The 25,931-nt window shown below is 37.6% G+C and overlaps 2 protein-coding genes and 1 long non-coding RNA gene across 7 annotated transcripts in view; 2 read left to right on the top strand and 1 right to left on the bottom strand.

Annotated features, from left to right (window-relative positions):
* LOC120527799 (hepatocyte growth factor activator-like) overlaps positions 1-8,293 on the top strand; it is an 83,688-nt gene extending 75,395 nt beyond the window's left edge. For both annotated transcript variants that reach the window (XM_039751630.1, XM_039751631.1), the window contains 2 exons: positions 4,689-4,837; positions 6,919-8,293. In XM_039751630.1, coding sequence (XP_039607564.1) covers positions 4,689-4,837; positions 6,919-7,122 — 353 coding nt within the window. In that variant the 3' untranslated portion in view covers positions 7,123-8,293. The remainder of the gene's footprint in view (positions 1-4,688; positions 4,838-6,918) is intronic.
* On the bottom strand, positions 906-25,499 carry LOC120527800. The gene is made up of 4 exons (XR_005633406.1): positions 25,386-25,499; positions 16,543-16,584; positions 6,453-6,660; positions 906-1,389 (listed from the first exon to the last, which is right to left on the bottom strand). It is a non-coding gene; the product is annotated as an uncharacterized LOC120527800 (long non-coding RNA).
* The window catches only part of dok7b (docking protein 7b), a 228,770-nt gene continuing 227,528 nt past the window's right edge, over positions 24,690-25,931 (top strand). For all 4 annotated transcript variants that reach the window (XM_039751628.1, XM_039751627.1, XM_039751626.1 and 1 more), the window contains exons 1-2: positions 24,690-25,142; positions 25,248-25,293. In XM_039751628.1, the coding sequence (XP_039607562.1) occupies positions 25,089-25,142; positions 25,248-25,293 (100 nt within the window). In that variant the 5' untranslated portion in view covers positions 24,690-25,088. The remainder of the gene's footprint in view (positions 25,143-25,247; positions 25,294-25,931) is intronic.

Below are 25,931 nucleotides of genomic sequence, written 5' to 3'. Positions count from 1 at the left end.
AGTTACCTTTTTAGTGTTTCTCAGTCGTAGGCTCCATTTGCATAATCTTAGTGAGTCAGAGGTAAGTCACCCCAACAATATCAAACAGGTTTGAGTTTGTCTTTAGTCATAGGAACGGGCTCTGTTTGCATGGGAGCTGACAACTACTGAATGCTCATCCGGACCCCACAAACAGAAGAGAAGCTGTGTGACGTCTTGTGTTTTACATACCACAACAGAATTGAAAAAAATGAGTGAACTCACTGTACATGTTAATCCTTTGTACAGCACCAGCTGTGTAAGTCAGCATGCTATTGGTTTTAGAAAAAGAAACAAGCACAACTGCATTGGAAAGTTATCATGTTGTTTTAGGATGGACAAAATGAATTTTAACTTGCTCACCCAGAGACAGTCATAATAATGGGGGAAGGAGGAGAGTTTAACTCAGTTAATTCATTATCATTTTTTCATTGGCAATGCTGGTAAATAACTAAATAATTTGTAAGGCTCTTACTTTACTTATCTTACCTTTCTCCGTTGTTGTTGTTGCTCTGGGCAGAGTGGTGGCTCTCAGGCTAGGGATCTGGACTGGCAATCAGAAAGTTGCTGATTTAAATCCCGCAAACGCCAGAAGTGACCCTTGAGCAAGGCCCTTATTCTGCAATTGCTTCATTCTGGGTATGATGTTAATCTGCATCTAGCCCTGCAAGCAGGTCCTCCAACATACAGAGAAAACATGGTGGTTCCAGTGTGGTGCTGAGGTGTCACCCACTGCACTTGGGTCCCAATCCAGATGCTCTGTTGTGTGGTGGGTGTGGCAAAACACTATCAGCGCATGGTCCAAACCTCTCTGTTGTAGGTCTTTGACTGCTAGACTTATTTCAAAGTAACTGAGGCAAACTAATTTTAAGATACAGAATAACACAATTTATTGATAAACAAAGGGATTATAGAAATATGATTAACTGCATATATATGTTGATATATAAGACAGAATACAGACAGAATAAACAGACAAGCAAATAACATAGGGAGGCTGGATGTTTATTGGTTATTTAAAGTTCTAATTTATCTTGGCACATATAGTTTTATAATACCAAGTCTTTAAAGGTGTTGTCTGATGTTGTGTGGAGTTGTTGCTGCTCTTGCTGCTCCAGGTTCAAGTGGAGGATTCTTCTTGCACTGGAGTGTGGCCTTTCTCTTTGCTGCATGATCCTTTGTCTGTGGTGTTCAGTGCTTCACTCAGTTAGACCCTTTGCTTTGTCACCTGCAACTTCATAGGGAAAGGCATTACTCTTTCTGGCACAAGAGTTTAGATGCCAAAATTCCCTTCTTGAAGTGATACCAGTCTGTCTCATTGTTCTGACTACTAGCATACAGCTTTGGCAAGGCAGACTGGATCTCATCGTTCTGCTCCATAAAGAGGAAGATACTGTCAGTTTAAGCAGCCAAAAGAGATTGGTTCTACACATCAGAGGGGTGAAGAATGGAGATGGTCAAACAAAATATGGCAGGACTATTTGTGTAATATTTTATTTTCAATTATTTACATTTATTATTTTAGTGATTTAAGTTGAAATTTTAGTCAACATGGTTACCTTTCTATTTTCTACTAGTATGTACACTCACCGGCCACTTTATTGGGTACATCTGTTCAACTGCCTGTTAACACAAATATCTAATCAGTTAATCACATGGCAGCAATTCATTGCATTTTGGCATGTAGACATTGTCAAGACTATCTGATAAAGTTCAAACTGGACATCAATATGGGGAAGAAAAGTGATTTAAGTGACTTTGAACGTGGCATGGTTATTGGTGTCAGATGGGCTGGTCTAAAAATTTTAGAAACTGCTGATCTACGAGGATTTTCATGCATAACCACCTCTAGGGTTTACAGAGAATGGTCCATAAAAGGGAAAATATTCAGTGAGTGGCAGTTCTCTTGGCGAAAATGCCTTGTTGATGCCTGATGTTAGAGGGGAATGGCCACACTGGTACGAGCTAATAGAAAGGCAATTATAATTATGATGCCATTATAACATTTTTTGGTCCAACTTATACTGGTGCCTAGAAATAGGGTAAAAATATTGATTATTTTTGGCAGATACATATCTATATAGCCACTAAGATGTCTGGTAGCTTTCTTTAAATGCTTTAAATGTGACTATCAATTTTTGAACATATCATCCATTTTAATGGACAAAAAGTCAAAATGTATCTGTGTAATAGTGTGAGAAAACAGAAACTTTGATTTTAGAGTCTTTGCAAACTGCTCACAAGCCTACATGTTTGCATCTTATACTAGAAAATAAAATTCTAAAGGCCTTATTTATCAATACTCTGTGCCATACTGCAACCCATAACAAATAAATATTTTATCAGCAACAGTCAAAAAAATCATACATGGATTTTAATGTGTAACATAAAATAACAACTTTGGAGAATTAGAGAGGAAATGAGAATAAAAGAGCAAAACATTTTTATACTTTTAAGACCCTAGCAATGACAAATATTAGTGATACCTGTTTGATTAAAAAATGTAATCATGATTAAATGATGAAATCTTGATGCATGCCTACAGAGCAGTCAGTGGATAAACAGCTGTGTATATGAGGACACTGGTGAGGTGCTATGCTCCTTCTCACAAACTCAGGTCTGCCAGTGAAGAGGTAATCAGTAGGAATAATATGACATTTTAGTATATATTGTTGTTATTACCAATATTAGATAGAAGTAAAAAACTCAACATCTGGGGAGAAACACTTGGCACTACACTATAGTTTGGACGTTGCTGTGAAGTTATGTGTGTAGAATGGGTGTTGGTCCAATGGTTGCAGGCAGTGTGGTGTAGTGGTTAAGGCTTTGGACTTTCAAACCCTAAGGTTGTGGGTTCAAATACAAATACTGACACTGTGTGACCATGAGCAAGTCACTTGACCTGCTTGTGCTACATTTGGAAAACAAAAAGAAATGTAACCAATTGTATCACAAATGTTGTAAGTCACATAGGATAAAGGCTTAAGCCAAATAAGTAAATATATACGATTTTCATTTGTTTACAGTGTTCACTCAAGCACAGTATTTCTTTTCATAGTTTTCGTTAGTTGCATGTAGTTCCCTTTTAAAGTCCATAGATTTAAATGATCACGTATATTGACACATTTGAACTCCTGAGTTACACAAAAAGACATTCAGAAGAGAACTGGAAGAAGAGACTTGTGTTCTCACATTTTAAGGAACAGTATTGGAGCTTTATTCAAACACATAGTAAACACGGCAACTTCTTAGTTGTTTTGCTCCAGTGGTGATTCCTTCAGATTAAAAGAACTAAAAGATATCCTTCTTCAGTTGAAGGAAGGCAGGTAGTCTGCACATGGCAGAAAACAAAATACGGTGTAAGTGAGCGGGCTTTAAAGCCTAATAACATCGTGTGATATATGAGTTGCAAGTTACTGTCTGAAGTTGATCCTGCATGGATAATCTTTTGAGTTGTTTGAAATTGTGTTTCTTTTATATCTGCTTTTTCCTCCCTTATCGTTTTATGCACCAAGATCAAAGTTCAGGGGGTGGAAGGGGGATCAGTTTTCAATGCCATGGCTGAGGGCTGGTGGTCGATGAAGCAAAGTGGATAACCAAGAGAACCATCTCATTAGTTAACATCAAAAAACAGAGCTTGCTAACCATTGAGGTTTGCTTCTTTCATGAGCTTTGCCAACCTCTTTTCATTTTACAAGATCAGGCCTCATTTTTCCCATGGACATTATCCTGTCTGGTTATTGATGCAATTCGTGTGGCCCGACTATCATGTTTGCTGCATCATTCATTTGCATAAAGCATGCTCTCAGCTCAATACAGAGCATGTAAGTTAACATTTCGTTAATAAATAGTGAAAAAAAAAAAAAAAAACGACAAATAAAAACCATGTATTGGCTAAATTTCTTTTTTCTATAATATCACCAAATTTCAATCAGATCCATCAAGGAATTTTTGGGATTTTGGGGTAATTAGTCATAACTAAATGCCTTTTTTTCTATTAATGTGTTCAGTTAGCCTTGTCTTAAAAGATTCTCATGTGGCTATATTTGTTTAATAGTGTGATGGCCAAAATTGCCCACAAAATCCTAAAAGTGATCTTACTAGTGTATATACCCTTAATGGTTTAGTCAGTAGAAGGGTTAAGGAAAGTGCTGAGCTTTAAGCATGAAGAAACTGACTATTAGAACCAGGCTAGTTAGTTCTATATCATCAAAGCTCATTTCCATGTAGTCACGTTCTTGTAATAATTGTGGTGACCACTGTGATAAACAGCTACTGTATGTATAAGCTGCCATATCACCATTACTGTAATTTGTCTGTGATCTGAAAATTTTCAGGCAAGGAGGTTTTAAAATAAGGTAATTATATTCACTGACCATGATGCCAGAAAAGTGTGAAATATTGCATGTTGATCAGCAAATATAAGTAAGAATTTAAAAGTACTATGTACAAGTAATAATGATGACTTTATAAAGCTGTAAACCTAAAGTGTTTCATTTAAGAACCTGTATTTTTAAAATTATACTTATTGCATACACTGCTCTGTTTTTAGTATTATCGTAGCACTTTGAATATAACAATTTTATTTTTGTGTTGCCAATATATAAAGTGTCCTATAGTATCAGCTAATCAAATATATTTTTTCAAATTTTCTTCATTTTCCTTTTAAGGTGCACAGACCTATGAAAATCATCTACAAGAAACTGTAGTTCCTATAATTTCTTCCTTACATTGTAGCAGTCCAGAAGTCTATGGTAATGCCATCACTGAAAATATGTTATGTGCGGGACATCTTGACTGCAGGAGAGATGCCTGCCAGGTAAGTTTGGTGAAAATAATGTAATGTATGCTGAATTAACTGTTTATATACCAGTAAACAAGATGTATAGTATAAGTGAGATGATTAAATCAGTATATCTTCTAACTATATGAAATGGCACATCTATCTATCTATCTATCTATCTATCTATCTATCTATCTATCTATCTATCTATCTATCTATCTATCTATCTATCTATCTATCTATCTATCTATCTATCTATCTATCTATCTATCTATCTATCTATCTATCTATCTATCTATCTATCTATCTATCTATCTCAGAAGTGCTGCCAACCAAGACTGTATATTTCAGGAACATAAAAATGAACAGTGGAAATATCCACATATGAATGCAGTTTGTTATCCTCACATCTCATCTATCTGCTTTTCAAAATGGTTTATTTGTAGATGGGTTCATGGCTGCCATATTGGAATGCAGTGGTTTTCTGATTATCTTGTGTCTTTCAGATGTTGCTCTCCTTGTGCCAAGGGGCCTAGTTTCCCCACAAAAATGCATCCCGTGCCATTCTACTATCATTACCATCTTCCATTGTTGAATCATACCATGCTTAGTTCAAAGACTCTCCATTAAACACTATTTCACATAATTGTCAAAAAGTAGGTATAACCATGAAATGGAAAACATAAAATATTTGATAATCTTATGAACATTACCTTTAAATAATACATTAAATTTGACTATGCAATAATTTATTCAATATTAAATGAACAGATAAGCTTATTCCATTTTTGGAAACATTAAGTCCTCCCTTGACTCTAATAGCTGGAATTGCCCCCTTTGGCAGAAACAATGTCAATCAGGTGTTTCCTATTGACTGGGGAAAAGTTTTTCTCACTATTCCATGCAGAATTATTTCATCTGTGAGATGTTTGAGGGGTTTCTTGTGTGCACATCTCATTTTAAATCCCCCATAGCATCTTGATAGGATTAAGATCCGTGCTATGACATGCCCATTTCAGAGCACTCTGTTTCTTTCTTTTCAGCCATTCCTTATTGTTACACTTCACCACCAGAGAGGGAAGTGGACCATGTTCGAAAGATATATCAGCACTAAAAATATTTGGTCTTTGACCCCTCTTCCCTCTCTGTGCTTTGTAAGAAACTGAGATGATAGTTAAACTGATCAAACATGCAAGTGTATTGCAATCCAGAATCCAGTGTTTATACATGTATATGAAAGGTGACTGGGTGCTCATTTTGTGATCCCTTTTATCCTGGACGCCCTCCCCAACCTCCCTACCCACATCTGCCAAATACTTATTTCCCGGTATGATACACACACAAAAAGAAAATGAAATCAAAAAGAGAATGACTAAGCATAGTCTGTGCGAAATAACGATGAATCTGGTCTTACAGTTGTATGATGTGAAAAAAAGCAGACAGCAGGAGGATATGGCTGCTTTCTCACTATCCTGAAGAATTTAAGAGTGAGTCCGACTTACCAACGGTGTGTCCAAATCATTAACCACCACTTTAAAATGAATGTTATAAAGATGAAGATAACAAATGCATAGTGTGCAGTCCACCCCTATTGAGAAAATACTAGGCTTCACTAAAATGCTGGATAAACAACATGTAAATTTAGACTTACTTTAAATCAACATTGTTAGAAATGTCATACTATTCTGTAGCTTAGCAAGCTTCTGGCACTTGGGAACCACAGGAGCTGACCTTTTGAACTGGTTGGAAGTTAACCAGCAGGTGTCTTCGGGATTAGAGGTTGGAAACCATAGGAGCAGTGGTGGATTTCTTAAATGATAAAAACTGAAGCAAACCATAATTTATGGCAAGGCCTTCACCTGAAAAGAAATGAAAAATAAGTTAGGTGGTAATACAAAAACAGAAAAAAACACACTATGGACATTATGTACAATATAATCTAAAACTAAAATGAGAAAAGCTCTCAAATAGCACAACCAAAGTGTTGCCCTCTCCTGTAAATTTTTATAACACTGCATAATAATCTTTGTTTCTTTGATATAGTTAATTTCTCAACAAAAAAAATTCCATTGTTGTTTGTTTATTTATTTATTTTTCTGTTTCTTTTAAAACTCCAGGGAGATTCAGGGGGACCGCTGGCATGTGAAAAGAATGATATCTTTTACTTGTATGGAATCATCAGCTGGGGGGATGGCTGTGCCAGAACAAACAAACCAGGGGTCTACACCAGAGTCTCCAGATATATGGACTGGATTAAAAGTAGCATAAAACCAAAGCCTAAAGCCAACGAGGAACAAATGCAACAAATTCCTCTGAAGTGATTTGCACAGTAGTTACTCAGAATTTGTGTGCATTGCATGGATGTAACAAAATCTTTCAAGCTCATATTAAATTGTTGATGTCATGTATTTACCTAATTTTTAAAACCTCAAAACTGCAGCTGTATGTTAAAAGAAAATATCTACCATTTTGCTTAGATTTTTTATTTAAGTTAAATGCCTTTATTTTGTTTTGTGTTTGTAACAGCAAAATGCATGTTTTAAGGTGGAAGTTTCTTTTGTTTTCAATTTACGAACAAGTGCCATATTTTTATCAGAAAAAAATGGGGAAATCAAAAGGTGTCATGCTTAAGATAAATAAGTCAGTCCAATGATTGGTAAAATGCATTATATTTGCTATTCATACAGATGGCACATCACAAACACTACTTTATGAATCCAATACCAAATGGCATATAACAGAGACAATAACTCAATAATATCAGAAGTAGTTATTCGGTATCTTACTCCTGAATTTCTGATGTGTTAAATGCAACGCATATTTCTAGACTATGTTTACAATGCTTATTTAGTCAGTAAATCACGATTTTCTTTTTACAATTTTTTAACTGACATTATATTTCAGGAGAATGCCTGCTGTGAACTTTGGGCATGAAAAGGAATGAGCATGCATTCCAGGTAGGGGACATCCCGAAGACACCATGTATTCTAGTTACATAAGGGAACTGGTCAAGATGTTTTGTTAATCTTCTAGTAGCTAAGGCACAAATATGAGCTGCTACATTTTCAGCAAGATATGCAAGATTTTCACATCCCCACCTCTCAACACACAATTCTTTCTTTGACACTCTATCAAATAGCACTGACATGATTGGCATAATATCATACTTAGATTATATTTGTTTCAACTCCTTAAAAATGAAAACTACAAAATGGATAATGTTGAAGGTCAAAGAGTCCCAACTCAAACAAATGCTTTGGAATTCTCCTCTGGTCAGTGTTGTCTTAATCATATTAAGCATGTATATAAATATGAGGAACTCCAGTTTCTTTATTACATCTTGCCTGAAGAAGTGGTCTGAGCTGTCTCAAAAGTCTGCATATTGTAATCTACTCAGTTAACCAATAAAATATGTCATTTTGTGCTTTACTTCTCATTGCAGCTATTATATTTACAGTGGGATGCAAAAGTTTGGGCAACCTTGTTGATAGTCATTATTTTCCTGTATAAATCGTTGGTTGTTACGATAAAAAATGTCAGTTAAATATATCATATAGGAGACACACACAGTGATATTTGAGAAGTGAAATGAAGTTTATTGGATTTACAGAAAGTGTGCAATAATTATTCAAACAAAATCAGGCAGGTGCATAAATTTGGGCACCACAAAAAATAAATGAAATCAATATTTAGTAGATCCGCCTTTTGCAGAAATTACAGCCTCTAAACGCTTCCTGTAGGTTCCAATGACAGTCTGGATTGTGGTTGAAGGTATTTTGGACCATTCCTCTTTATAAAACATCTCTAGTTCATTCAGGTTTGATGGCTTCCGAGCATGGACCGCTCTTTTTAACTCACACCACAGATTTTCAATTATATTCAGGTCTAGGGACTGAGATGGCCATTCCAGAACGTTGTACTTGTTCCTCTGCATGAATGCCTTAGTGGATTTTGAGCAGTGTTTCAGGTTGTTGTCTTGTTGAAAGATCCAGCCCCGGCGCAGCTTCAGCTTTGTCACTGATTCCTGGACATTGGTCTCCAGAATCTGCTGATACTGAGTGGAATCCATGCGTCCCTCAACTTTGACAAGATTTCCAGTCCTTGCACTGGCCACACAGTCCCACAGCATGATGGAACCACCACCATATTTTACTGTAGGTAGCAGGTGGTTTTCTTGGAATGCTGTGTTCTTTTTCCTCCATGCATAACGCCCCTTGTTATGCCCAAATAACTCAATTTTAGTTTCATCAGTCCACAGCACCTTATTCCAAAATGAAGCTGGCTTGTCCAAATGTGCTTGAGCATACCTCAAGCGGCTCTGTTTGTGCTGTGGGCGGAGAAAAGGCTTCCTCTGCATCACTCTCGCATACAGCATCTCCTTGTGTAAAGTGCAATGGTTGAACGATGCACAGTGACTCCATCTGCTGCAAGATGATGTTGTAGGTCTTTGGTGCTGGTCTGTGGGTTGACTCTGACTGTTCTCACCATTCGTCGCTTCTGTTTATCCGAAATCTTTCTTGGTCTGCCACTTCGGGCCTTAACTTGAACTGAGCCTGTGGTCTTCCATTTCCTCAATATGTTCCTAACTGTGGAAACAGACAGCTAAAATCTCTGGGACAGCTTTCTGTATCCTTCCCCTAAACCATGATGGTGAACAATCTTTGTCTTCAGGTCATTTGAGAGTTGTTTTGTGACCCCCATGTTGCTACTCTTCAGAGAAAATTAAAGGAGGAGGGAAACTTACAATTGACCCCCTTAAATACTCTTTCTCATTATAGGATTCACCTGTGTATGTAGGTCAGGGGTCACTGAGCTTACCAAGCCAATTTGAATTCCAATAATTAGTTCTAAAAGTTTAGGAATCAATAAAATGACAACGGTGCCCAAATTTATGCACCTGCCTGATTTTGTTTGAACAATTATTGCACACTTTCTGTAAATCCAATAAACTTCATTTCACTTCTCAAATATCACTGTGTGTGTCTCCTATATGATATATTTAACTAACATTTTTTATCGTAACAACCAACGATTTATACAGGAAAATAATGACTGTTAACAAGGTTGCCCAAACTTTTGCATCCCACTGTAAAAGATAAGTTAGTTAGTTAGTTTGGTCCTCCCCACTCCTTGGCACACCGGGTAGCATGTGCTCTCCTATGAACTCGATCAGCTGCAGCGAGTTCAGCTTCATCCAGCAGTAGGTTGACAGTTTTCAGGTCCCCCAAAAAAGTTGACCTCTAAGTGGTACATGCCCTGCCTGGATTGTATGTCCTCTTTGTTGGTATCTAGCTCATGGTGAGCTTTAGAATGTGCTTAGTGGGAAGACGTAATATATGTCCAGCTAAGCGCATTCTGTGTTCTGTAACAATGTCTTCCAGTGATCTCAGGCCACTTTGCTTCAGCACTTCATCATTTGTAACAGTTTCTCTGTATGAGATGCTGAGTATTTGACGGAGGCACTGTCAGTGAAAGACATTGAGCTTGTGAGCAATCTGTTCTGTATTCCTCCAGGTTTCACTGGCACAGATAGCAGTTGGGATGACAATCATCGTTTACAGTCGAATTTGTAATGCTGTACTAAAAGATGTGAAAAATCAGACGTGGTTTAAATTCTGGAACATGCCAGTCACTTTATCATGTCCCTTTCCACGTTACTGTTATTTGCACCCTGGATTTATGGTTAATTCACATGACATTAGACTTGAGCTGATGATTAAGTCGACTCTCCCTGCTTCATGGTTTGTGGTCATAGCTTGTAGTGCAGTTTTAGCTAAGGCCAATAGTACTATGTCATCAGCAAAATCAAAATCTATGAGTTGCGTGGCCTTTGTCCAATGGATACCACCTCATGTGTCAGTCATTGCCCTCCTCATAATGACAAGGAGGAGCAGAAATGGTGAAAGAATGCAATCTTGCTGTACACTGGTTTCAATAGCAATGAAGTTGGTAAAATATTTCTCTGTCTTTACATAGCAGTTGGAGTTGAAATATAAATCCCTGAAGATTCTGACATACTTCATGGGAATTCCATGGTAATTGCACCACCTCCCCATAGTAACATTTGGTGGATGCTATTGAAGGCCTTTTTGAAATCAATTAAATTCCATATACGGTATGTGGCTATTGAAATTCAACACATTGTTTGACAATGTTCTGTAATGTTGAGATATGTTCAATACATGAGTGCCCTGTGTGAAACCCAGCTGTTTCTCACACAGGAGCTGGTTCACAGCATCCTTATAGGCACTGCAGAAGTACATTGCAGAAGACCTTGCTTGGAACAGAGAGTAATGCGATACCTTTTCATTTATTACAACCAGAGAGTTAGCCTTTCTCTGATAGCTTGACCATCACACCTTTCTGCCAGCTGCAACAGACCCGTCCAGCTTGCCAACACTTGCTGAACAAATTGCCAAGCATAGTCACTACATTTTCTCCACCATCCTTCAATAGTTCTGCTGCAATCTTGTCGGGTCCAGGAGCCTTACTATTTTTCAGTAAGTGAATGGCCACCCTTATTTCTTTGGCTGTGATTATGTCCATATGGCAATGGTGGACAGTTTTGTTAGTAAAAATGTGTAGATATAAAATTTGCAGCTGAGCACACAATTCCGTTAATTTTTTTTTAATGGTGATCAAGATTGTGTTTGGTTTTGCTTACTTATTAACTTTGCTTGGGCTACTGTAACTGTCTTCAGTAATCTTTCAGGAAATTGGATGCCTCTTTTAGCTATAATAGTTGAACTAGAAAGAATCTGCTCATCTCTATATCGTTAACCTATAATCTCAAACACCTTTTTTCATGCTATGCAGAATTGTTAAACAACAATTATGGGTTATTAAATGCTAATTTATATTTGTTTGTCTTTATACGTGCTGATCTTAACTTGCCTTTAAACCCTTCGCAATGAAACCAAGCACAGGTTTAACATTATGCAGCCTTTGCTTCTTCACCTTATAAGTAATAATATAGTATCCATCCATTATCCAACCCGCTATATCCTAACTACAGGGTCACGGGGGTCTGCTGGAGCCAATCCCAGCCAACACAGAGTGCAAGGCAGGAAACAAACCCCGGGCAGGGTGCCAGCCCACCGCAGGGCACACACACACACCAAGCACACAGTAGGGACAATTTAGGATTGCCAATGCACCTAACCTGCATGTCTTTGGACTGTGGGAGGAAACCGGAGTACCAGGAGGAAACCCATGCAGACACGGGGAGAACATGCAAACCCGAGTCTCCTAACTGCGAGGCAGCAGCGCTACCCACTGCGCCACCGTGCCACCCATAATATAGTATAGTTATTTTTATATATTATTTTAAACCTGACCATTTTTTATGAGACAGCAAAGTGTGAATGGTGGATATCACAAGAAGAGTTGCAACAGCTTTTAAAAACTGTAAATGTTACAAAGCAAGATTGCTGACTCAATGAGTCAAGAATAAAAAACTGTCAGCTATTTTATTTTCTATACTTGATATTTTCACTTAGCTCACTCACATGATTTTCAACCTTTTTATTTTCTACAGAGCAAAAAAAGAAAGAAAAATTAACCAAACTAACCAATACAACATTTGTGACCTCCTGAAATATTAGAATAGAAAAAGATTACCCCAAACACCTGAAGTAGTACCACTATTTGTAACTTATTGAATTTTATGTTCTGCTTTTATGTTATCCTCAGTTATCTGATGTACTATGCAGATTGCACTCTGTATACCTACTATTTTTATGCATAAATACAGTAAAATGCAGTTTCCTTCTATACTGACATGTTTTTGGTTCTCAGTAATGCCATTTATGATTGAGTGAACTTTGGGACTATATAACATAATGACTGGCTGACCATTAAGTGCTCTTCCCAGTCACACTATAAGGTTAGATGATGAAAATGCTCCTGTACTTGAATAACTTTACGTTTTCTTGTCACACTAAGAATTCACATGTATGGGAAAAGTTATATTAAAACTCTTTTTTATTTATTCAGTTAAATAATACCTCCTTTTCTTTAATAATTTGCCACATACCAGAGAACTAAAATAACAAGGCAAGTAAAACATAATTCTACTACTCTTTCGGTTGATAAAAACAAAGGGGTGCTCACACCTCACAGTTGGTTGTAATGATTGATTATGCCATGTATATGTTTTGTTCATTACACTTTACTATTTCCATCTTAGCTAATTTAATATGTTCAAAATGCCCAAATCTTTGAAATGGTAATACACATTTTAATAAAGATTAACTTTTACATTAAGTCCCTGTGAGTGGCTTTCAAATATACAAGATGCATAGCTGTAATAGATTTAAACCCAGAAAAAAAATGAATGTGGCAAAGTTTAAATCATGTTACAATTTAATTTAATTTTTAATTTTTTGCTGGAGCCTCTCCATGTTTAGCTTTGATTTTTGTCTCTTAGTATGGTTTTGAGTGTGACAAATTGAAATTTGCCATTAGTTTTTGACTTTGAAATTATGGTATTTAAAGTGGATAAAATTATTTTACTCCATTTACAATACCATTTTACTTTATTTACGGGTGCTGCCATTCTATGATTGGTGTAGTTAAGATGTGGATCCTGGTTGTCAAGGGTTATGATCTTAGACGTCAAGGTGTGTGATGTCAGAAGTGCAACAGGTTAAAACATTGGCAATAACGTACCATCTGAGATTGCAAATATTCACATTAAAAAAAAACTTTATTTACAGATGTTTCTCTTGCCTCCTCTTTTCTCTAACCTTTTCTGGCTATGACATTTAAGGCACAATTCTTTGACTTTGATTACATTTTGCATTTTAGGCTTTGGCGTTTCTTTTTGTGACCTTTACTTCATTGTCAACAATGCTTCTTATCATGATCCTCTGAACTTGTGTTGTTATTTTGTATCTCTCAATATTACAAAAAAATCTGTCATAAAGGCTAATTACAGTCTTCTTCTTTCGGCTGCTCCCGTTAGGGGTTGCCACAGCGGATCATCTTTTTCCATATCTTCCTGTCATCTGCATCTTGCTCTGTCACACCCACCACCTGCATGTCCTCTCTCACCACATTCATAAACCTCCTTTTAAGCCTTCCTCTTTTCCTCTTGCCTGGCAGTTCTATCTTCAACATCATTTTCCCAATACACCCAGCATCTCTCCTCTGCACATGTCCAAACCAATGCAATCTCGCCTCTCTGACTTTGTCTCCCAACCGTCCAACCTGAGCCGACCCTCTACTGTACTCATTTCTAATCCTGTCCATCCTTGTCACATCCAAAATCTGAGCATCTTTAACTCTGCCACCTCCAGCTCTGTCTCCTACTTTCTGGTCAGTGTCACCATCTCCAACCCATATAACATAGCTGGTCTCAATACCGTCCTATAGATCTTCCCTTTCACTCTTGCTGATAACTGTCTGTCAAAAATTACTCCTGACACTCTTCACTCATTCCACCATGCCTGCACTCTCTTTTTCACCTCTCTTCCACAATCCATATTACTCTGTACTGTTGATCCCAAGTATTTGAACACATTCACCTTCACCAGCTCTACTCCCTGCATCCTCACCATTCCACTGGCCTTCCTTTCATTCATACACATGTATTCTGTCTTGTTCCTACTGACCTTCATTCCTCTCCTCTCTAGGGCATATCTCCACTTCTCCTGGGTCTCCTCAACCTGCTCCCTACTTTCGCTACAGATCACAATGTCACCAGTAAATCTATGGGGACTCCTGCCTAATCTCATCTGTCAACCTTTCCATCATCATTGCAAATAAGAAAGGGCTCAGAGCCGATTCCTGATGTAATCCAACTTCCGCCTTGAATGCATCCGTCACTCCTACAGCAGACCTCACCACTGTCACACTTCCCTCATACATATCCTGTACCATTCTTACATACTTCTCTGCCACTCCCGACTTACTCATACAATACCACAACTCCTCTCGAGGTACCCTGTCATATGCTTTCTCCAGCTCCACAAAGACGCAATGCAACTCCTTCTGGCCTTCTCTATACTTCTCCATCAACACCCTCAGAGCAAACATTGCATCTGTAGTGCTCTTTCCTGGCATGAAACCATACAGCAGCTCACTAATCAACACCTCCCTTCTTAACCTATCTTCCACTACTCTTTTCCATAACTTCATGTTGTGGCTCATCAATTTCCTCCCCCTGTAGTTACTACAGCTCTGCACACCCCCCTTATTCTTAAAAATTGGTACCAGTACACTTCTTCTCCACTCCTCAGGCATCCTCTCAATTTCCAAGATTCCATTAAACAATCTGGTTAAAAACTCCACTGCCATCTCTCCTAAACATCTCCATGCTTCCACAGGTATGTCATCTGCACCAACGGCCTTTCCAATCTTCATCCTCTTCATAGCTGTCCTTACGTCCTCCTTGATAATCATTTCCACTACCCTGATTACTATTTCCACATCAACCAACCTTCTCTCTATCTCATTTTCTTCATTCATCAGACTCTCAAAGTACTCTTTCCATCTTCTCAACACACCCTTCTCGCTAGTGAGTATGCTTCCATCTTTATCCTTTGTCACCCTAACCTGCTGCACATCTTTCCCAGCTCAGTCCCTCTGTCAAGGCAATTGGTACAGGTCCTTTTCTCCCTCCTTAGTGTCTAACCTCTCATACAACTCGTCATATGCCTTTTCTTTAGCCTTCACCTTGTGTCTTATTTCCTTGTACTCTTGTCTACTTTCTGCATCTCTCTGACCATCCCACTTCTTCTTCGCCATCCTTTTCCTCTGTATATTCAACCTGTACTTCCCCATTCCACCAAAAGGTTTCCTTTTCCTCCTTCTTCTGTCCAGATGTCACACCAAGTACAATTCTTGCTGTCACCCTTACTACTTCTGCTGTAGTTGCCCAGTTGTCTGGTAAATCCTCATTGTCACCCAGTCCCTGTCTTACCTCCTTGCTAAATTCAACCTTGCAGTCTTCCTTTTTCAACTTCCACCATTTGATCCTTGGCTCTGCCCTAACTCTCCTCCTCTTCTTGATCTCCAACGTCATCTTATGCTGTCCTAATTACACTTTCCCCTGCCACCACTTTGCGGTCTTCAATCTCTTTCAGTTGACTCTTCTCCATAGGATATAATCAACCTGTGTGCATCTTCCTCCACTCTTGTACATCACCCTGTGTTCTTCCCTCTTCTTAAAATACATATTCACCATAGCCATGCCCATCCTTTTTGCAAAATCCACTATCATCTGACCTTCTTCATTCCTCTCCTTGACACCATACCCATCATACCTACTCATCTCCTCTGTTCCCTTCACCAACGTGTCCATTGAAATCTGCTGCAATTGCCACTTTCTGTCCCTTGGGTACACTGTCCATCACTTCATCAAACTCACTCCAGAAATCTTCTTTCTCATCCATCACACATCCAACTTGTGGGGCATATGCACTAACAACATTCATCATCACACCTCCAATTTCCAGCTTCATAATCATTACTCTGTCTGACACTCTTTTCACTTCCAAAACACTTTTGACATACTGTTCCTTCAGAATATCCCAAACCCCATTTCTCCTCCCATCCACACAATGATAGAACAATTTGAATTCACCGCTGATCCGCCTGGCCTTACTCCCCTTCCATTTAGTCTCTTGCACACACAATATATCAACCTTCCCTCTCTCCATCATATCAGCTAACTCTCTCTCCTTACCATTCATACTGCCAACATTCAAAGTTCCAACCCTCAGTTCCACTCTATTTACCTTCCTCCTCTCCTCTGGACATGTTTCCCCACTCTTCTTTGGCTAAAAAAAAATAAATAAAAATAAAATAAATAAATAAAAAATAAAGGCTAATTACAGTATCTGACAGTTATTCACATTAAGTAATGAATAAGGATCTACATGTCATACGAAACTGACACATGAATGCCAGAAATAAAATTAGGTTTCAGCTATAAAACTACAGTTTAACTTTATTAATAAATATTCGTAGCTTGTATGTCTTTGTTAAAAATACTCTTTCCCTACTTCACTTATACACATACTCATTTAATACTGATTTTGTCACTTGTTCTGTTGCATGCATGATACATTACAGGTTCAAACATCAAGAAATACATACATTCATGTATTAAACAGGAATCAAATAAGCATATTTTTTGGCTAGGGTAGAATACTTTCTTGCTCATTTTCAAAAAGAAATTAAATCTCTAAATTTAATACTTTAACAATAGCACCTTAACAATAGCAGTCTTATTGCTCACTGTCTACAAGCCTTTCCCCTGACTCACTTCTTGACTCTTCACTTGCCTGGCTTTTGTAGCCAGTCTCTATTACTTTCCCAAGTGGGATTATGTAATTGATTGAGTGCATGGCATGTGACATAGGGCAAAATCCTTTCAAAAACTCAGAAGTCACCATTTCACCATCCTTTTTCTACTTTCTAAACCTATTTATTTGTAATATATGGTTGTAGGAGAAAGAATCCTTTCCTGACAGCAAATGCCACAAAAAGGGAAGCAACCTTGGACAAGACGTCAGCCCATAGTACGTCTGTCTCACTTACCCCCACAAATCCTCTCCTCATGAACTAATTTGGAGTTGCCACTCCACTTAATTTTAATGCTTTGTACCAGGAGGGAAATATGTACAGTCACAAGTAGAATGTGCAAGCTTCACTTAGACAATGATAGAGCTAGACTTTAACCAAAAACAGTTATAGAAAAATTAGAAAGACTAAAATAAATTTACCACTGCCAAGACAGCCATACATTGGATTTTAAGAGATTTATTTTAGCAAGCAAAAAGACATCTTTACCTGCAGTTTCAAAAAATGTAAAAACTATAGAGATATGCGGTGCTGGAGTGCTTGAATGGTTAAATATATACAGTATAAGTTTAAGATAAAACCATCTTCCTGCAATTTTTGACACCATCCCAAGGAGAAATTAACATGCAAATAAATGTTTAATTTTTTTTTATTCATAGCTCATTGCACAGCAGAGGGAACAACACGAACAGAGAATCAAATGAAACCTTGGGTGCCTTAATATTCAGAAACAAACATGCAGAGAACATTACCACTGTAAATAAGTAGAGATGTTCAGCAGCTTGGCACAACAGATAGTATTACTTTCTCACAGTGCTTGCATCTTTGCATGATGTATCACCATATGATGCATATGCCCTACTTACCCATGCAATGCAACATTTCTATGTTTATTCATGTGTCTTCTACTGTATATCTGATTGGTGCTTCACGTTTATTAGCACCATGCTATTATGCGTTCACCTCAGAAACTGTAGCAGCACAAACTGTTTGGCATGTAAACCTTTGGCCCAGCCTAAGTACTGAGAAGTACTCACTGTCCTCTTAAGTCCAGGGCAGTAGCTGTAAAGCCATTATTTTCTGTACTTATATAGTTCCTTAAATTAACTCTTCTTTCCCTTTTGTATGCTCTTTAATGAAATGGGCCCTCACTCATACTGCCCTTTATATAGAGTGACAAACAGTGATCGTTTTACTTGATACACCTGCAAGACCTAAATCCACATGGCACACCTTTCCAGCCAGTTATAACCCGACCCAACCATAATCATCCAAGCAAACTGATAGTCTGACAACAAGAAAAATAGATGTGAAACGAGAGAAAGAGAGAGAGACAGAGAGAGAGCGTAAAAGCATCAATAAGGGTTAAGGTAATTATTTACTCACATGTACACAAAACATGAAATTTGTCTTCTCATTTGCATTCACAGGAAAACATGGAAACAGTGTAAAGGCTAAAATTGCAAATAAAGAGGATGAATAAAGGATGGCTCCAATTACAGTCATAATTAAAAGGAAAGAGCTTTGCTGTTTATTTTCTGTCCTATCCTCCATTAAATCATAACGTGTTTGGCTCATAAGCTCTTCTTTGTTTTGTCATTTATTTTGATTCATCGCTTTAGATTGTGATGGAGAGAATGAGAAGAAGTAGCCTAGAAAATTTCACCACTAAGGAGGCAAAAGGTAGCAGAAGGTTCTAAATGAAACATCTAAACAATAAAACAGACACAATTTAAAATGAACTTATTTACATTGCAGTGTTAAAAGATAGTAGTCACTAGGAGATGACAGACTTTGTTATTTCAAGGTGTTTTAGAGGAGAATCCTCCAAGAAGAATCTCACCAATAAAGTTTAGTGGCTATCAAAAAAAATGTGAAATGCTGTTCTTGCATAATAGAGGGCAGGAAACCCATGCCAATGTTGCCTAACACTTTTAGTCAGAAAAAGAAGAGAACTTGCAAAAGGCCACACGACCATATAGTAAATACTGTAGGTGGCAGCCAACAGTTCATGGCTAATGAAATTAAGAAGCAAGGAGGATTAAGATGGTAGCAGGGGCATTGGAGAGGAGGTCAGGAGTGCTGTCTTGCTCAACCATTATGGTCAGTACATGGTATGTGATGAGGAAGTTTGAGATCCATTTACCAAAACAAGCAGAACTGAGACTCCTTTGAAGATCCAGCCCTTTAAGAAAGACAGAGTAGAAGCCTCTGGAAATATGCCTAGAAGGTGGTCTGTACATATTCTCTGTTTATTATCCTGTCCTATATATTTTTTTGTAGCTGAATAGAAAAGAAAGATATATCCAGATATTATTTAACTAAACAGCTGCTTGACAGGTTTATTTGAAAAAGATTGTTTGTAGTCTTTCACCGAAGGAAAGCAAATGTTTTAATCTAAGTATGCAATATAATGTACTAATCAAAAATCAGTGCCATTCCTTTAAAGGCAATCACATTACTTCTTTTTAGATTTTTTATTTGTTTATGCATGTAAAAATGGTAGATGACACCACGCCTGAATTATTTTTATCCAGTCAGACACTTGGGGGCAGTGGTGACTGCAAAAATAGTTACAGTATCCTCCAGATATCCATTTTAAACATTTATATTCTTTTAAATATTTCATAGATGTAAGTGATACAAGTAAACAGAATAGCAAATACAATAATGTGCACAATAAATTAATAAAAGAGGATGCTTTTAAAATGGAAGGATTTTATATTTCTATTACATTTGTGCATTACACCACTGTCTTTTTTTTACATAAATGAAATAAAAAAATTACATGGTGTATCGCAATTTTCTTTTCCTTGTCTCTTGATAACTTTTCACACATGGGTTTTCCCACCCCTCACTTTAATTGGTCTTTTTATGTGTAGACTGAGATCTTTTATATTTAGCAGTTGTTCAGGCAACTCACAGCTGTCAGAAAACTGGGTGCCTGTAATCTCATACATTTGTAAACAGTCTCAGTCTTTTCAAGATACTTTTCATTCTTTTGTGGAACACAGTGACATACACATTAGGTTTTTTAATAAGATTAGTTAGAGATGTTTTTTTTCCTAAATATGATGATAATCTAGCAGCAACCATTTTATTCCAATAAAGGTTTGCTGAGAATCATATGGTATCGTAAGAGTGGTGTGAGCACAGCAGGAATTAACTCTCAACACACATATCTACAGAGAACAAGTTCAGAGTCACCCATAATCTAAACACTGTTATTGTGAGAGCCAACCAGATTATCCAGAGAAATCTCACAAAGGAACAGGGGAGAATATTCAAGTTTCTACGCAAAACAACGCCTGGCCTGGGATTTCTGTCTAACACACTGGCGCTATTAGGCAGCAATGTTAACTTCTTTGCTACTGCTCATTTCAATATGAAAGTTTTAGAAATACATTTTTAGTTTGTCAAGTGTTTAACTACTGTTTCAAAATTTTACACCTAAAGGAAAGTATTTAAAGAATTATCAGCATTTATGCTTCTATACCAGTTTGAAAAATAACACCTTCCAGGTATTTTACAAAGAACATTTGGAAGTATTAGATGTATTATACAACTATTTCTGGCCTATACCACTGATGTTAAATGGTCCCCTAAATGTCCTAGCAAAACCATTACCAGCAGTGTTTTTTTTGTGTGTAAAAAGTACTATAGGTAAGCAGTTTTTTTGTGAAAAAGTACTATACTTTATTGAAAAGTTGATATAATGCTGAATGCGGTAAGTTAATGGTGCACTTCTGTGGATTTAAAACTTGACGCAGCATAACTTTTGTGTTCAGTTTGTATATTGATTAGTCTTCTACTTTGTGGGTTTCCTGAGAGTGACCTTGTCTTTGCTCATACAATTCAGACACATGCCGCCTGGTGGTTGGTATGCTATTGTTTGAATACAAGAATATGCACAATCGTATATTGTCATGACAGAATCACAGATTTATATTCCTACCACAATCAGTGAATTTTCAGTTTTGACCTGCTTTCATGGTTTAAGTACCATGTCATGAATTTTTTAATTTGTTTTAAAGTTGCATAGAATATATATATTGAAAATTATATACAATAAATAACACTGCTTAATAGTCATTGACGTGATTTAAACGTTACTCACTATATTATATGATACCCTGTACATGCCGTATCAGATACAGTCTATAAGAGCAAAAACAATTCTGAAGTCTCAATTTGAATAGTCATCATACTGTATAGGAAAAAGAAACGTGCACAGTTACAGCAATTTTCTTGTCAAAATGTTGAAATTATATAGCCTCTCTGATAATAAAGTATGCTGATGTTAATAATTGTTTGGTAAGCTGTTGACAACAAAAAAATAAGTTTTAAATACTTCAGAATCAGATTTTCCTTTACCTTACTCATTAAATGTGATAATACCATTTAGTGCAAACTTGTTCTTTGATTGTCTGCCTAGTGACCATTGCTCTGTTAATCTCTCCTGGGAATGTTTAAGCATCATTGCTTGGAATGAGGTAAGAAACTTTATAAAAGTTTTTTGGAAATTAGAATGTGATGAGCTAATGGTAAATGATTTAATTCAAAACTGAATTCATTTGTTGATTTTCTAAGCTTGATTATTCCATTACAGTTTCTTGTGGACCAGAGGCTATACTAGCAGCAGTGAAAACTGACACTGTATACAAAACCTTTTAATGAGACTAGGGTTTATCTTAACACATTCACTGTTTTGAAAGTTTGCAACTCTGACAAATATCACTTGATACAAGTTTTGAAAATTCATATGCAGCTTTGTGCAGTGTCACTCTGTCTTTCTAATGATAGATAGATAGATAGATAGATACTTTATTAATCCCATGTGCACTGTGCAAGGTACTATGTAAAATAAAAAAGAGATTCCCAAGTGAAATGGGAATATTGAGCATGGCTTAGTGCCAGCTACAATATAAAATGTCTCAGCGCTTTTATTTCATTCCCAATTTAATTCGTGCTTAGTTCAATTCAAAGTCAGGGAGACTAGAGCCTTTCCTAGCAGAACTGGGTACAAGGTGGGATCCAACTATGGTTAAAATATTCATCCATTGCAATGAACATGCATAATCAATTTTCATAAAAATATAAGAAAGTTGACAAATGAGGGGAGACCACTCAGTTCATCAAGGCCGTTTGTTTAGCTAATAGCTAAGATGAACTAATCTCATCCTGATTTTTCTTAAAGTTTGTCAGGATTTCTGCTTCAACTACATGTCTCATTAGTTTGTTCTAGAGTCCCACAACTCTTTGCATAAAGGAGTGCTTCCTGGCTTCAGTTTTAAATGCATTTCCCCTTAATTTCCATTGATATCCTTGAGTATATGATTCACCCTTAAGCCGAAAGCATGGTGTTACATCTGCTTTATCAGAGCCTTTGAGGTATTGGATCAGGTCCTCATGCAGGTTTAATTCTCTGAGTCTGTCACAGTAGGACAGGCTCTTAAGTCCTGGAATGTACTTGGCTGCTCTCCTCTGCACAGCTTTTAGTGCTGCTATGTATTTCTTCTACCGTAGTGACCAGAACTGCATGCAAAACTCCAGATGCAGTCTTACTTGTGCATTATACTGTTTGAGCAAAATGTCACTTAATTGCAATGGTTTTTATAATAAAACCTAACATTTTACTGGCCTTTTAAATTGCTTCTGTACATTGATTTGTCAATTAAAATGCTGCATCAACATACACTCATAAATCCTTTTCAGAGGTTTCTTCCTGTACAGTAGTGACTCCCATCCTATATTTATAATTGAAGTTCCTTTTGCCCATATATAGCACTTTGCACTTTTCTACATTAAACTGCATTTTCCAGAAGTTCACCCAGTTCTGAAGGTTTTCCAAGTCATTTTGAATTCTTTTTGCTGCCTCCTCAGTGTCTGCCATTTCTTCAATTTTAGAGTCATCTGTGAATTTGACAAGTTTTCTAACTACCGTATACCAGAATCAATGTCATTAAAATAAGTCAGAAAAAATAATGGTTCAAGGACAGACCCCTGAGGGACTCTACTGATGACCTTGCTCCATGAGGTGCATTCTCCTCTAACCTGAACTCTTTGTCTCCTGCTGGTTAACCAACTAGAGATCCAGTTTTGTAGATTACCTCAGATGCCTAGAATTTCAAGATTTTTAATTATTCTTTGGTGTATGGTTATATCAGATGCTTTTTGAAAGTCTACGTAAATGATGTAATATGCTTTGTTCTTGTCAACTATTCTGGTTGCCTCTTCAAAAAAATGCAAAAGATTAGTTTGGCAGGACCTTCCTCTCATAAACCTATGCTGGCTGCTATTTAGATTTTTTTTTCATTTAGGTTATTTTTTAATTTATTACTTATTATAGTTTCCATACTTTTACATGGTGCAGAAGTAACTAGTGTAATTACCAGGATTAATACTAATTAACCCAACATGTACATATATGGCAGCTGCAATATCTGAACAGAAATCTACACAGACACTGGGAGAATGCAAACTACAGAATGGCAGAGATTGGAACCCAGGAATATTAAGCGGTTAGCTTTCAGGCATGAACACGGCACTTTGTTCATCTCACATTTTGAAAATAATAAACAATTATTACTATTACTTTAAAATCTTCCTTCCAGTTCAACCTTTCTGCTAGTAATCAAAATTTTAAACTAAACAGAGTTGATTTATGCCTTTGGAGGGGCTATTGTGGGGAATGGATAAAATAATTTAAATTTTACTGTCAGGATATGGTCTAGCCCTCTGTAACCATGTACAGGACATGGGAGTTAGAAAACTGATGGATGGACAAGTAAAACGAAATGTGATATTCATGCAGTAAAGAAAATTATATTTGGGATATACAGTTAGCTAATGAAGCTGAAAATATTTTTCGGTTAATGCAGAAATCACTTAAGTAAAACATAGCTTAATAATAGTATCAACAATAACATTGCTTTAGATAAGCTATAATGCAAGCAAAAACAATAAAATTATGTGATGCTGTATATTTAATGGCTTCATGTAAATTATTGGGACAGCACAGTGGTGCAGTTGTAGCATAGCTGCCTTGATGCTCCCTGCCTGGAGTTTGCATGTTCTCCCCTTGTCCGTATGGACTTCCTTCCATAGCCCAAAGACATGCAGATTAGGTGAATTGCCAAATTGTCCCAAGTAAATGTAAGTGTGCGAGTCTGGTCACTCAGTTATGGACTGGCGTTCTTCCTGCCCTGTGCCTAATAAGTGCTGAGATGGCCTCCAGCTACCATGGGGTCCTGCCTTCTAAATATTATTGAGGAAAAAGACTTAAAACAATAGTAGGCCTAAAGCACTTCTAACATGCATGTGTGCGAGAGCAAGCCCTTCATTTCGAATTTGCTTCTGCATTGCATCTAATGCTACTCAGTGCTTTGAGAACCTGCACTGGATTAAATGGTTTAAAGGATTACAATAAACTTAATAATACAAGAATCACCTTAAAGGACATTTCAGAAGGATTAGTTTAAGAAATAAAATATTTAAAATGAGATGTCATCAACACTGACACAACATTCCAGTCCTTTACAGGATTCAGAAAAGAAGAAAATGCACACAGGTATCCCAGGAAATTCGCACTTAAATGGTTGAAAGCTTCAGTTGGCCATGAGCAGCATGGAGTGCTCTTGAATGCCCCAATTATTGCTTTGGCATGCTTTGAATGTTCTTCTGCTGGAGGCTGACAGAAGCCATTCCCAAGTAAAGGGGGGCTGCCGTGGCGAGACCACCGCGTCAGGTCGACAACTGTGTAAACTTGTCTTGCGGTGTCCTCTTGAAAGATCTGTCCGACCATCCACTTGTGTGGCAGGCAAGAGGAGCTGTCTCGGTGGGTGGACGAGCCGACCGGGAGGGAGTCGTGCCTCCTTCTCACGAAGTGCTGAAAGCTAATAAAGCTATTTTGAAAGTGACCCTGCAGTGGGGAAGAGGACAGAGCCAAGCGAACAGCTGTCAGGAATCATGACTGAAAATGACGGAGTCGGTGGTTGTGGAGGGACACGTCAGGTTGAGAGACGGAAAAAAAGTTCGTATGCTTTGCGTGTTTCTGCGCGTGAACTTTTCCCTTGTAATTTCTCTGGACTGTCTTACTTTAACGCTGTTCTTTTTGTCGATTTTTTCCCCTGTGCAGTGGAAGAGTAGGTGGGTCGCATTAAGGAAGCCCTCCCCCGTAGCAGGTATGTCCCTCCGACGAATGGGTGAAATGTGGCCGGGGGGGCTGCGTCGCCAAACGGTGCCTTTTAAAGTTAAGACCACTCTGTCTGCGTACCTGTTTCTCTTGCGCCTTCGAGTGTTCCTCTCTGTATTGGCAGTTCCTCACGAATATATCGCGTTCGAATTCTAGGACAGGGCCGGAATCCTGAAAACGAGTAGCCGGCAAACAGCAGAGAGGAAGGCAACGCGAGGGAAGCGGGCACGACATGACAGGCGGCAGGCACCGTAGAAATGTGGGGGGCATGCCAGCTTTAGTGGGACAAAGCAGCTGCCTGTCCATTCATAACTCGCTTTGCCTTTTGAAATGGAAATCTCCATAAGCGCAAAACCTGCGTTTTTACCAAATAACAGAAACGGTTCTTATTTAAAACATTTCATTCTTGCATGGATTTCTTGAGATAAAAAAAGTCCCGCATTCACTGCAAAGTTATTTTTTGTTACATTTGTATCCATCCACGATTTCTTACCTTTTCAACAATAAGAACTTGGATTTCAACATTAGCCGATTTATAGCCTCCGAATTGACTGAACTATAGCAATAATTGCAATGCCTTGCCTATTTTGTAATTGTATTTCACACGATACGTTCTGATGTGCCGGC

Source organism: Polypterus senegalus, chromosome 4 (genome assembly GCF_016835505.1).
Source record: "Polypterus senegalus isolate Bchr_013 chromosome 4, ASM1683550v1, whole genome shotgun sequence".
Classification (NCBI taxonomy): Eukaryota; Metazoa; Chordata; class Cladistia; order Polypteriformes; family Polypteridae; genus Polypterus; species Polypterus senegalus.
Note: the sequence above shows the minus strand (reverse complement) of the source record. Positions and strands in the feature narration are given on the sequence as shown.